This window comes from Pterocles gutturalis, unplaced genomic scaffold (genome assembly GCF_000699245.1).
Source record: "Pterocles gutturalis isolate BGI_N339 unplaced genomic scaffold, ASM69924v1 scaffold11382, whole genome shotgun sequence".
Taxonomy (NCBI): Eukaryota; Metazoa; Chordata; class Aves; order Pterocliformes; family Pteroclidae; genus Pterocles; species Pterocles gutturalis.
The window spans coordinates 139781-154251 of record NW_010110314.1 but is presented as its reverse complement, the minus strand read 5'-3'; the positions used below and the strand labels follow the sequence as shown (position 1 = coordinate 154251).

The window sequence follows — 14471 nt, the reverse complement described above, 5'->3', positions numbered from 1 at the left end:
TTTTTTTTTACTATTTACTTTTTTATTTATTTTATTATTACTTTTTTTTTTAATAGCATTGCACATCAAAGAATTGTTTCTTTTTGGATTTGTGCTCAAGGTGCTCCAATAGTGGCCTCTTGCCTTGTAAGTCAGTTTGTTGAACTATGGAAAAAGCAAACAAACTGGACAGCATAATGCTGCGGAAAGAGGAGTGGAGCTCTAGAACATGTGCCGTTGTCAGGAATGGAAGGAAAAAAGCTGCTTGCATTCAGGAATCTGCAAGTTGGATTACTGGCCAAATAGATGTGTAGCTGACGTCATAATTATCAGAGATAAAGCTGTCAAAGAAAAATTCTAGAAAAGGGGCCTCTGACATGACCAGTGACTTAAATCCAGATCCTACCGAAGCAAAAAGCTTGTCATCACTTCCCTTCTACTATGATCTAGTGGTTGTTTCTATTCTGAATCCCATATGCATGCGTAGGTCTGGCACGTCTGTGGGACGGGACTTAAATTCGCTCTAATTAGCCTGTTGGAACTGTCTGGCCTGCTGTGGTACTGTGGTAGGGATGTACTACATCAGATTACAGCTTCCCATCAGCTGCCAGTAGATTAACTCCGTGTTGCTCATTGAGCTGTTCTCGGAGGTAAAAAGTTATTTTCAAGTGTGGCTTCTTCGTTTTGGTTGGATGAAGTAACAAGCTGATACAGTGAAAACCAAGCCCTTTACGTCTGATGTTAAGCACAAGAGCAAAGTGTGGAGAACAGCATTTTAATTTGCTCCTTGAGATAATTTTTTTATTATTATTATTTCTGAGGTTTGCCAAGAGTTGACTGGATTTACTGGGTTGCTGTGGCATAGGGGATGACCTTACCAGGAAGTTTGAAAGAGGGATTTCAGTTGATTATGTGCACTCTCAGGTGTCTGTTTTGGGTCCAGCATATCAAAATAATACTGTGCATTTTTTCTTAAATACTCTGGTAAGTTCTGACTTTATGCTTCTGCCTGGTTAATAAGGCAGTTGTCTCGCTCTCCCTACTCTTCCTCCTCCTGACAAGGCATCAGCACACACATGTCCTGAAAACAATGTAACCCTTTAATACATGATGGGAAGTGAACAAAAAGATGCACTAATTCAGCAGTAATTATTCAAGATACTGTAAAGCAGTGTTCAAGAATGATACTTTGGAATGGCAGTTGCCCTAGATGGGTATATTGTAAGTAACAACCTCAAGAGATAGAGGCAGAGAAGTTGCAGCTGTATGTGATAATGTTCTCCGGGATGAAAGCTTTGATGATGGTGCTTTGTGACACAGTCTCTTTGGCAGTAAGCTAATACATGTGGAAATATGCTGGTTTTACTCAGATGTTTTCAATATGCTTTTTCTTACAGTTCAGTGCAGGAATCTTACCAGTTTTGATGTTCAGCCTTGCAGATGTGATGAGGGTTTAGCTCTCAATACGCACACAGCATCAAATGAATCTATCACAGGACATCAGTTAATAAACTGTGCTTTTGTTTTGCTTGGCAGTTACAAAGGTCCATTGTTAGATGACGGAGCGCTGGCTCAGGCAGTCTCTCGTGGAGCCAGTTCCCCTGAATTCACCAAACTCTGTGCTTGGTTGGTATCCGAGTTACGGCTGTTCTGTAAACTAGAGGAAAATGTGCAGGCAACTAACAGTAAGTAGCCATAACTCTAGCACAAACGTGCACTTAATGTGTATTCTTGCGTGCCGGAAAGATTTAGGCTGATAATTGCTAAATCTGTTGTACCAGGGAGTATCATCTGCACGCTGTCAGATTTTGGATGCTTTCCACCTTCAATGTTGTCTAATGGACCAGTAGAGGTTGAAATAATAGTGAGGATCAAATGGTCTTTCTTCTGAAAAGAGATTTTTTTTTTTAATTGCTCAACCATAGAGGTTTGTTTTAAAGTTCCTAGATGGATTTAAGGAAACATTAATGGGTTTTTTAAAATAGATCATGAGAATACTTTTATTTCAGTGCTTCTGTTTGTAATGTTAATGTAAGAAATACCTACTGTTAAAGGAAACCTTCTCATCACTACAGTAACTATATTTTTATTGTTAGTTACCTTAACTCTGTGCTTACTATGTGTTTTTCCCTCTTTATGAAACACTCGTGGGAGAAGGAGCCTGAAGATGTTTGTTTATCGATTTGGTAGAGGTAGCAGACCTTAGTTTTCCAAAAATGTTATTTTCAGTCAACTAGTCATGACATTGTACATGACTAATTTAACAATTGGTATGATGACCTGTACTTCTGAGTAATGCCGGTATATTGACTCATAATGCCTTCATGAACTGAACTTGCAATCTGCCCAGGGGCCAAAGATTGCTGCCTTTCAGCAGCTGTTCTTTTCCACTTTCTTTCTGGTTTTGACATATCTCTCCCTTCTTCTTTGAGTGTATTTGACTCCTTTTCTCTGTAACAATACAGCATCTCACCTCTTGTAGTAGTATAAGGTTCCTACTATACATTTTGTGTAAAAAATACAATCCAGAAGTATTGTAACACCTATGTGAAATTCTCTAAACACAGGGATAGAAACAATTTATCTGTCGTATCATCAAGTCCCACCTTCTTTTTGTGTGACTTGAATTTAGAAATAACAGACATCTTGGGTTGAGGTCCCTTTTGAAAAGCGGAAAAAACGTTACCTCTCATTTATCACTATTTTTTGCATAACTTGGCTTAACAAGTTCAGATGAGTTTCAGTAATTTTGGACACAAATGTCAGTCAAAGCTTTGTCTTACGTGAATTATTTTTAGAGGATATTGGTATGAAATAAGATCAATTGACAAATGTGAGCTTACAGGGAGAAGTAATAAAAACACGAGAGCTCATAAACCACATTATTCATATCAGAACTATCTAATACGTTCGTAGTGGGAACAGTTAGCTGATATTTAAAATGCCCCTGTAAAATTTGTGATGTTTGTAATGGCACTTTTCATTGTAGAAGTTGCTGGTGGCTGGCTGTTGTAGCTGGGAAAAGCTGACAGTGAAATGTCATTTTACAATAATGAGGAATAGCATGGCTCCAAATAGATGGTGCTGTGCCTTTGAGAAACCCAAAGAACGCTTCTGTTAAAGCAGGGTTTTAATGTTAAGTAGCGATTGGAGCAAAGCATTATTTGTGGGTTTGTTTTTTTTTTTTTTAAAGAGCTAATTCATTCTAATCATAGCCTATGTGTGTATATATTAGATGTAAACAAATTATTATTCTTTTCCTTCTAAGGTCCAAGCGAAGCAGAAGAATTTCAACTCGAAATGAGTGGGTTGCTGGCTGAAATGAACTGTCCATACGCATCGTTAACGTCAGGAGATGTGACAAAACGCCTTCATAATCAAAAGAACTGTCTCTTACTGCTTAGTAAGTGGAAAGGGCACTTGCCAGCAGATCTGCTTTTGTGCAAGAATCAGTGTTGTTTCTTACAGTTAATGAAATACTGTTTTGTTTACTACAATGAGTAGAAACAGTGACCTAAAATTATGAATTGTTTTTCCCTGCAATTTACAGTGTCAAAATAGTGTATTTCTGGTTCTCATAAACTTACCAGTCACTTTATAGCTAGTATATGATAGAAAATACTTTGAGTATTGACCTTTTTCACATTCACTAGCAAGAAGCCTGTCCTACCACTTCTCAAAAGGTACTCTGAAGAAGGAAAAATAGTGCCAGGATTTAGCCACTGAACTTTGTTGAGAAGGGTTGTAAAAATGACCGCTAACATCAGATGCATTCTCATTTTGGAGCCCCCACCATGATTACTAGCAAGGTGCAATAAGACTTGCATTTTCCTACACTCTGACAACAACTGGAATTGTGAAAAAGAGAAAATGTTTTATCCCAACTCCTAGTTCTTTTGGTCATCTCCCGTAGTAAATAGCTTCTATGTTGCTTTCTGATGATTGAAAAGAAATTAGCAGTAGTAACGGTGATGTCTTCCCCTTCCTTTTTCACACAGGAGGTCTCAATACCTAAATTGGTTTTATTCCTGCTTAGGAAATGTTAGAGGAGAAAAAATTAGTACTTAAATTGTGAAAAAGTGTAATGTTGATACACATTAAAAAAAAAAATATTTTTTACAAGTGTCAGAGTTAGAAATTATAATACTAATTTTAATCTGATCTTAAATTCAGTATAAAGTAATGTTTTATTTGTTTCCTCAATTGCTGCTGGTTTCTTTAACTTTTCAGAACAGAAATTTAGTTCTCAGGTGAGAGGGCAGAAATAATTCCAGAGTAGGTTCCTGTATTTCATCATTAGGAGACAGATGAGCAGTAAGGCTTAATCTGAATGAGTTTTGATGGTATGTTAAAAAATGTCAGATGGAGTGAGGTAATTATTGCATTTAAAATACTTTGTAGCTCAATCTGCCCTTCAGCTTATTCTCTGTAAGCCGAGCCATTCAATAAATTTGGCTTGGCTGTGACACACAGTTTATCCCAGAGGTCCCCTGGGATGTACATTTTGGTAATATAAGGCCACGTTCAGAAGCTGAACCCTGGTATCCCGTCTGGCAGGAGTACTGTGTTTACTGTCAAATGTGGAATTGAAATGGATGCCAAACTCCTTTTGTGTGTACCATGATAGGAATACCTAAAACTTCAGCATAGCTTTCTTTACCTACGTTAAGCTAAGTTATTAGGTATCCTGGTGTATGTGAGCTATAAAACCAGATTTTTTTCAGGAAAAACAGAATAACCCTCTTAATGGAATGCCAGAGTATTTTACATTTTAACAAAATGCAGCACAGTTTACATCAGTTGGAGGATGTAGCAGTGTTGCTGGGAGAGGAAAGCACCAAATAAACATAAGTAGTTAGGATTGTCTTGGTGTGCAGCGTCACTGGAATGGAATATTAAGTACTGGCATCTGCAAAAATAGAAAGGACAAGATTTTCAGGTAGGTTTAGAAAAGGTCTGCAAAAAATCACTATCTGGAGTACACTGATGTCTCACAGTGATAGATGTAAAAATTTCAGCCTTTGGCAGAGGAGGTTGAAGGTAGCTTGAATGTGATCTCTGGATTCTTGAAACAAAATTCTGCTGTTACTTTCTTTTTCAGGAGGTCCTAACGAGGTGTAAATAATTGAAAGTTGAATAGAAGAAAAATCTGTATAAAGTACTGTTGAAAGAACTTACAAAGGATTCCTCACTGCTTTACATATTTTAAGAATTTTATAATTTATAAGGTGTTCTGTGTCTTTATCAGAAGACATCCTAGAGATCTAGAAGAAATTCTAGAGATCATTAAAATGCTTTGTTTGACAATATAGGTAGTAAGCTGCTTTTGTGTATCCATGGGTTTACATCCCTGCTCACAAGTCTGTCTTTATCTATATCTGTCAGTATATATTTTTAAATCCTTATTTTTAGAAATAATTATTTATGTTGTTGTTACGGTCATTCAGTATAAGTCATGATAAAAATATTGTTAAACCTGTGCATGTTTTTCACGTCAAGCTTTAAAGTTGTAACAATTGCAAGCCAAAGCTATGTGCTAAATTTATTATCACTGTAGCCTACACCTAAGGCTGAACTTTTGGGTGCAGACCACGTTCAGAAATTATGTGATTGTAATAACTTTTTTGTTTGTTTGATAAAGGAGTTACAATGGGATGCTAGACTCGTGCAGTTCTGATGTTGAAGAGCACTGCAGGCATCCTAGCTTCTATTTCATCAGTTACTTCCTTCCTTTCTGGAATTATTATAAACCTGAATTCTCAATAGTACTTTTAAAAGTGGGGTTCTTTTTCCACTCTGCATCTTGCCTGGAGAAGTAGAGGAGATCATCCAACATTTCACTTCTCTACTCATTTCCTTGCTTGGTTTCCTAGAGCCTCCAGTATTGCTTGCTTGCTAGCTGAAAGCGCATGTACCAGTCCCCCATCTTGCTTATTTCCGTGTTCTAGTCTCCTGTCTTTGCTGGGCAAAGCCTGAAGGAAAAGAGTTGTGGTCTTTTGAACTCCGTGATTAATACCTGTTGGAATCATAGGGATTTTTTCCAGGCTTTGCTTGGCTGTACTAAACCTTTCCTGTTTGTTGTGTTTCTAGCATTGGGCTCAGTGATTATTAGAAGTAGGAGCACTCTGTGGATACCAAAACTGTAGCCCTAACTCTTGCTAAAACAGTCCGTTTGCACATTTGTTTGATTGTAAGCACTCGAGTTCTCACTGGTTCTAAAATAATTTAACTCGGCTATATCTGATGCTGAAATTTGATTTTTCTTACCCCAGCATACCTCATCTCAGAACTGGAAGCTGCCAGAATGCTGTGTGTGAACTCCCCTCCTAAAAAAGCACAGGAAGGAGGTGGCAGTGAAGTCTTCCAGGAGCTGAAAGGCATATGTATTGCTTTAGGCATGTCCAAGCCTCCAGCCAACATAACGATGTTCCAGTTCTTCAGTGGAATTGAAAAAAAAGTAAGATCCAAAGGAACAAAACTAGAATATTTGTGATGTTACTGTTTTGATGGAAAATAGTTCTGCTATGAAGGAGAAGTTTGCCTCTTGTGAAACTCCAGTGTTTGAATTGTGAAGGGAAGTTAACATGGTTTACTGAGTGAGTATGCCAAGGGTCAGGATTTTGAAAATGAATTTAAAGGCTTTTTCCACGCCAAGGCACGGGGTCAGGGACTACTGCTATCATTGCCTTCTGGGGCGAGGTGTTTCTTACTCTGCTCTAGGTTTTAATGTCATCACCTGTTGCAGAAGACATGGAAAATGCTGAGCTTAGGCCTTAGGAAGAATGTTGTTAAGCAGAAAAGTATTCCAAGAAATACACCTACAAAATTTTTTACAGGAACCTACAGTTTTTAAAATGTTTAGGTTAAAAGGTGGCATAACTAAAGTCAAGTTTACACCTTTTCCCCAAGGCTTCATCCGTTCTTGTGGTTCCTTTTTTTTTTTTTTTTTTTTTTTTTTTTTTTTTTTTTTTTTTTTTGTTTGTTCTTTTACATGTGTGCATTCTCTGGATTATTGTGGGGTTTTTTTTAAGAAATTCACTTTTGCTTGAGTAATTTTTATAAAGCAGAGAAATGAAGTGGAACGGACTGTCCAGTGCATAGACCAAAGGTCAGGACAGAAAGCTTTAAAGTTACATTAAGTAACTGAACTTGCAGGATAGGGGAGAGCAGAAGGGCAGAAGAGAACCTTTGTGAACTTAAAGGAACAAATATGGTCACGAAGCTCCCCAAAATACTTTCACAGAAGTTTTTTGACTAGCCTTTTAGTTGTGTTTTACTTAAACAAATCCAAGCAACTGAAAATAGTCTTTCATTTCTCTGCAAGAATTCAGTTTCAGTTGACCGGTTTGAGAAGAGGAGGATGGTTTTCCAGCAGAAGTCCAAGGTGTAGAATGGAAGCATTTTGTTTTCTGGTTTTGCCAGTGTCATGGGCATTAAATAGATACATCAGAAATCTGTGCTTCCATTTTCTATAAAAGGTAGAAAATATTTGTAACAATGCACAATGCTAGCAAGCTTTGCTGGTGAAAGAGACTGTAAAAATCCAGAATACAAAGTAGATAAAAATATTTTTAATTTGGGAATACTGTTATGTTTTACTAATTGACTTTCTTTTACATTGTCTAGCAAGGTTAAATGAATGTTATTGCAGTGGTTTATATCCGTAGGTGCTTATACTAAAAAAAACCTGAACAGTCCTTATAGCTCAATAAAATACATCAGGAATTTCTAACCTACAGGGTTTTTTTGTGTAGATGCAGTTCTCACACTCTGAACACTTCAAATGTTGGTAGTGTTTGAGAAGGAGAAAGCTGACTGGTAACTGAAGAACTTATTTCACTTTGTAAATGAAAATACATCACAAAGTTGAGCAAAATGCAAAAAGTTAAATAACAGAGTGAAAATTTTACTCTTGAGTGTAAGATGATAACAGGAGATCACCCTAAAGTTTTACTATTTTTAAAAAGTGAGTCTTAGAATGGCAATATTCTGATCTAGCATTTAAAAGTCAAGCTACCTTTTCCTTCACACGTACATAGTACACTTTGGAGGAGGATCTTCGTTTAATTGACTCTTTGTTAATAATCCACCACCTTCAAAAAGAAACTGCTGATACCTGAAAGAACCTTCAGAATACCTTTGCTGTTCTGAAAGCACTTGGTTTTAAAATCTTCAAGTTAAACAAACAGGGCTCAGCACCTTTGGAAAACCAGGTCACTGAGCGTGTTAAATGAACTGCTGGAATGAGCAGCCAAGGAAGCTGAAAAATGTGGTTTGCAGCAGTGGAAAAGTGAAGTTTCATAACTCCACCCTGCTTTCATCCAAGTTTTTGTTGCTGCTACTCCATTTCTTCCCCCGAAGTCCTCAGAAATTTTGAGATGGGAAAGAGAACCTAAGTTGTGCCCAAACTTTTTAAATGCAAGTTGAATTTACATTTTCATATTGAACATTTCCTCTTTTTGATTGTAAAGAGGGGTCCTTCTGTAGGTCATGTTATATTTTACATAGTCTTAATGGAACCTTTTTGATACAAGTGTGGTCTTTTTTCTGAGTTAGAGATGATTTGTAGAATGATCCCTCTGTCTTCAAGGGGAGCTGTACCTCATAGAATCTTTCTATTTTAACTGTAGATCTACTCTATAGTCCCTTCTCTTAATTTTTAAATAATTATAGCCAAGCCTACCAGAAATATAAAAATAGTTACTTTCCAAAAAAAGAAGTGTGCTTGGTTCTCTGTCCCAGAGAAAACAGCTTGATATTGGAGGTTACTCTGTCATGCCTGTGACTGTCCAAGAGTAATTGTAATTTGAATCTTGAAAAGCAAGGGTTTTTTACCCAATGCTTATATTTTTATATGTCTCCTAACAGCTTAAGGAAACCCTAGCAAAGGTTCCACCTAATCATGTTGGAAAACCTCTATTGAAGAAACAACTGGGACCAGCTCACTGGGTAAGTAGTTCCAGGTATTAGGGCCTGTTTTCCTTTCTCAGGTGTATAAAGTATTGATCTTAATTCTGTGTGTGGTGTTGTAAAATGATTTTTCTCATCTCTTTCTGAGGATGAGAAGACAATTTCTTGCAGTATTTTACATATATGTTGGTACAATGAATGTTCAGCAGCTGATAAGATCTTGGGCTCATGAATCTGTGCGTCCAGATGCAGGCAGAAGTTTTCCAAAATAAAGGAGATTTACGGTGGTGGTGCTGAGCTGCGTGCTTGCATAGCAGCTTAAGCCTTCCTCTCCTGCCCCTTGCCAGCACTGTCTGTGTGACCTAGCCTTGCTGAGATGGTGTCACATCCCCTCCTGTGACTTCTTTTCAGCTAACCTGTGGGGCTCTGACTAGACCACTGTCTGCTACCAGGTGTGTTTCTAGTGAGGGCTTTTCCCTGTAGGGCACTTTGTGCTCTTGTCTGTATGCAGATTGTGCTTTAATCAAGATCCTCTTACAGTACTTTACTTACTTTTAGTCCTCTGTCTTTGCTCTATCTTTGTCCTTAAGCTTCCTACTTTTTAAGAAGGTGAGGACACCCTGGTCCCTAGGACTTGCGTATGTCCTTGCATCTCCTTCAGCTTGTTGCATGTAGTATTTTCTCACTTTTGCTTCTCAACACCTGGTGGGTGTTCAGAAATGCCTCAGCAGCACGTGCAGTTTTTACATCCCTTGTGAAAAGCAGACAACTATGCTCTTAGAAATGGTAGAAGGCTGAATGTGAGGATAACAGAGCATTTGAAGCCTTCAGGAAAATAGTGTCAGCAGGCATAGCTTGCTGTAAGCCCATTTGACAATGTAGGTAAGTGTGGCCTTAAACCCTGCTTAATATCTCTGTGTGTCTTACTCTTCCATCCACATAGTTTATTATCTCAGTTGTGTTTTGTTTTTGTTTCAGGAAAAAATTGAAGCAATTAATCAAGCCATAGTCAACGAATACGAAGTCCGAAGAAAACTGTTAGTGAAACGTTTGGATGTTACTGTGCAGTCCTTTGGCTGGTCAGATAGAGCTAAGGTACAAACAACTTGTTGTGAAGTCCTGCTTGATGGTGATGCTTTCTAATAATCATTGTTTCATCCCTTGTGAGTAAGAAATAACCACAGGAGTTGTCTGGGTTTGGTTTGAGTTTCTGAAGAAGTTTATGACAATGTAAGATGACTAAAAAGTTTTTCTTAAAACGGATTTGTTGGATTGTAAAATGAGAAGGTAGACCATGTGTAACTATACACCAAAGCCGAAACATACAGTTAAATAGGCCACTGGAAAAAATAGTAAGAGATTACTGGTCCAACCATTTGTGTTCAGAGTACCGTAACGTGAATCACTAAGTGCTGTGTCTGTGTGATGGTAGAAAAGCATCTTCCTGTTGACCATCCCTTAACTACCTTTGTGCTGTCCACAGTGATCAGATTTCCTTAACTCAAAAGTGTCTGCAAGCACAACTCCCCAGATGCACATGAGAAAAGCTGCTAAGGCACTACTTGTTCTCTTACCTCATAGACAGGGTAATACTTTGTGTGCTGCTTTTGTCTTTGAACCGTGCGAGTGGCTGTGACATGCCGTCTGTTCTCTCTGAGTATCTGGCACATATTCTGCTTTTAAAAATAATTAGATGGTTTCCCTAATTCCTGTATTTCATAGTGAAAAAAGAATGACAAGATTTAAAAAATAGTAATATCATTTATTTTCTAGGACTAAACCAGATCTGCTAACATGGTCTTAATTGTGCTGCTGGCAGTGTTTGAAACGGAGTTGTTAGTGTTAAACTGTGACACATGAATCATCAAGTGTTTTTTCTTGATAAATGATTTATTCCAAAAGCACCTGTATTTTAATAATAAAATGTGACCTCTCCCCTTTCCTCTTTCATCACCTGAGGAGGAATTCTGGTGTCCTTTTTCTTAAACCTGTATTCTTCAGGTTTTTTAGAGATGATTGAAGAACTATCTGATTGTTTGAATATTTTAATAGTGGCTGAAAATGGGCGAAAGTATGGATTAGGTTAAAACCCAGGGACTTCTAATTGTGTTGTAGCTTTGGCATCCAAATCTGTGTGTTTGGTTTTTTTCCTAGCAGAATTCTCAGATGCTATTGAACCTAACTAGCTACATAAAATCCTCTCACAAAAACTACAAATTTTTTGTATCTATTGAAGTGCAAATGTAAATTTGTTAGAACCATAACAATACAAAATTGGAGAACGTGGCTCTGGAATTGCAGACGTGTTTAAACGGTAACTTTTAGCAGTGCTTTAATATGCATGATGGTAAAATAATAAAAATTACCATGCATGATGTTTTTTTTTTTTAATTTTAAAATTTGAAAACTATCAGAATACAGTAGTATAACTAAGTAGTTACTTCAGATAACACCAGTAAAAACTTTATTATTATGGGGTTTTTCAGTTGAAAACTTTCAAGTTTCACCTAAAAGAATATCATAGCAGCAAAATACTGTTCTCAGAGCTCAGTCAGACTTTCCAGGGAAAAACATACTGCTGCCTTGGTGAATACTATTGCTTCTCCTGTCTTTAGCCAGCGTCAAGTAGATGACATAGATATTCTCCTTCATTTTGAATAAACCCTGTTCAACCTGTAATACAAAAGTAGAAACTTTTGGTTCTAAAATCTTACCACTGAGTCACTTGGAAATACATACTCTCAGTTATTCACAGTTCCAGTTTTCTGCCTTTAGATGGAAAATAGAATTTTAAAATTTGCTCCTGAGTTCTTTCCCTGTTAAGGGATTTGTTGGAAAACCTGGTTTACCTGTCCCCACTGCTGTCATCTGGGGTCCAGACAAAAAGCAGCCCGTTTGTCTGCGTGCAGATTGCGATCTGGTTTATCCTGACTGCATCACACAGTCTACTCTGTTGATAACTGAAGACAGATGTAACTCAAGTATCAACTCAGGGCTGGAAGCACAGATTACCGTTGTGTCTGTCGGTTGGAAAACTGCTGTCACGATTCTGAGATGATAGAAAAAAGCCAGGATGGTTAATGCCAAAAGACACTAGAGGAAGAGAGATTGCATACAAGGCAAGGGTGACGTGTAGGATCTCATTTCCAGCTCAGATTAATTTTTGTTCTATTTGCAGTGGTGTTTTGTTCTTCAGTGTTGATCTGATTCTTTTGCTGAGGTATCCCATTGCTTTCCTATTACTTTACCTGACTGGCTTTTGTTTTTCTTCTCTCCAACAGAGTCAAACAGAAAAACTGGCTAAAGTCTACCAGCCAAAACGTGCCCTCTTATCTACTAAGTGCACTATTTCTGTTGCAAATCTCTTGGCAGCTCGTCAGGATCTGTCAAAGATTATGAGAACAAGCAGTGGGTCCATCCGAGAGAAGACTGCATGTGCCATTAATAAGGTACCTCTGGTGACAAAGGGCTTCTTCTGTTATGAATATTTAAGTAACTTGAATGTAGTAATAAATCCTACTTTTTTTTTTTTTTGCAAGTGGCATTTGGAAATAAAGGATAAGTAACTTGGTGTTAACGCACTGATGCATACTCCAGAGTACGTAATGGGAACTGTTCAGGTTCAGAGTGCCCCTGCTTAGGGGCAGTAAAAAAATTGCTGAAATATCTTTGATTACTTTCAATAGGAGAAGGCCTGCTCTGTCTTATCAGAATTACTAATGTCATTACACTGCTGTTACCTAATTCTGTCACTGTGTCTAAAACAACACCTGCATAGAATCATAGAATCATTAAGGTTGGAAAAGACTTTAAAATTTGTGGGTGTACATGCATGCTTTCTCCATTTTGGGTACCAATTGTATTTCAGGTAATATTCTAGTTCATCTAGGATGGAATGGTGGTGTGCTGATAGGACCACTCCCTTCACCCCAAATAATTTTTACACCTTTTTTTGGTGTAGTTGGAGTGTGGAATGTAAAAGAAATTAAGTGGGAAGACAGTGTGACTAGCATGAGACTGTATGTATGTTTTTGTAGGAATGCAATACTGCCCTGCTGCTGATCCATATCCTCTTATCTCCATTATCAATATTAAATGTTTTCCAGGACAGTAACATAAAGTAACAAACTAACCTGGTTCTATTTTAAGTTTTTCTGTTATATCACTTTAAAACATGAAGCAATGCAAGTGTCCTGTCCCATTTGAAGTTGTGCTAAATTCTTAATGTCACAGCATCCTTGGACAGCTAAAGACCTTCTGGAGTCTTACTCAACTCTGGTCAGCACTGTCTGACACCTGTTTGTTGGTTTGTGAATTTGTCTGTGCATGTCCTTAGTGAAAAATAAAAATCTTTGCACTTGGTTTACCAAAGATATCACATGTTAAGCAATGGCTTCTACAGCAATTTAGAGCACTTTTTAGGAGACAGACCTAGTGGGAGGTGTCTCTGTCCATGGCAGGGGGGTTGGAACTCGATGATCTTTAAGGTCACTTCCAACCCAAACCATTCTGTGATTCTATGATCTGTCACATTCAAACATACAAAAGTTTGCCTTGATGAAATCCTCTGGATTTAAGAACCCTTGAGTGGCTTGTATCAGTAAGTGTGACTCTTCTGTGAGGTGTTACAAGTCCTGCAGCAGTTCTCCCTTTCCCTTTGCAGGTGCTAATGGGTAGAGTGCCTGACAGAGGAGGAAGACCCAATGAAATTGAACCGCCACCTCCTGAGATGCCACCGTGGCAGAAAAGACCAGAGGCTGGTCCACAGCAGGGTGGTGGCAGAGGAGGAAGAGGTGGCTATGAATCCTCTTACGGAGGGCGAGGAGGTTATGACCATGGGGGTCACGACCGAGGAGGAAGAGGAGGCTATGACTCATCATATGGAGGGCGAGGAGGTCACGAACAAGGAAACCATGACCGAGGGGGACGAGGAGGACGTGGTGGTTATGATCATGGCAGCCGAGGAGGCGGAAGAGGAAACAAGCTGCAAGGAGGTTGGACAGATGGTGGAGGTGGTGGCTACCAGGATGGCAGCTACAGGGAGAGCAACTACAGAGATGCAGGTTTTCAAACGGGTGGCTACCACAGTGGTGGTGGTGGTGGCGGCTACCAAGGAGGAGGCTATGGTGGCTACCAGTCATCTTCATATTCAGGAAGTGGCTACCAAGGGGGTGGTGGTGGCTACCAGCAAGACAACAGATACCAAGATGGTGGGTCCCACAGTGACCGAGGGGGTGGCCGCGGAGGAGGGGGGGGGTGGCGGGGCGTCGTGGTGGCCGCGGAGGTCAAGGAGGAGGCTGGGGAGGCAGAGGTGGACAGAACTTTAATCAAGGGGGGCAGTTTGAGCAGCACTTCCAGCATGGAGGTTATCAGTATAATCAGTCTGGCTTTGGACAAGGAAGACACTTCACGAGCTGAGGCTGCTAAAAACTTTTTTGCTTTGTCAGAGCTCACGTAATAGAAACCTGGTGTCAGAGGTCTGGCTTAATCACTGCTTGAATTAGTACAGGTTTGTGTGTGGCAGGTAGAATCTCTTGGGGTGGGATGTTTTGCATTGAGCAAAGTAAAACCTTCTGTAGACC

The 14471-nt window shown here is 38.9% G+C and overlaps 1 protein-coding gene across 1 annotated transcript; it reads left to right on the top strand.

The window, feature by feature from the left end:
* Positions 1-1515: 1515 nt before the first annotated feature.
* On the top strand, positions 1516-14471 carry FAM98A (family with sequence similarity 98, member A; the record flags this gene model as incomplete). The annotated part of the gene is given in 8 exon segments (XM_010073312.1): positions 1516-1664; positions 3248-3382; positions 6252-6436; positions 8848-8928; positions 9868-9984; positions 12171-12338; positions 13553-14146; positions 14149-14471. Coding segments are annotated over 8 exon segments (1588 nt in total), but the record flags the coding sequence as incomplete, so codon positions are not given.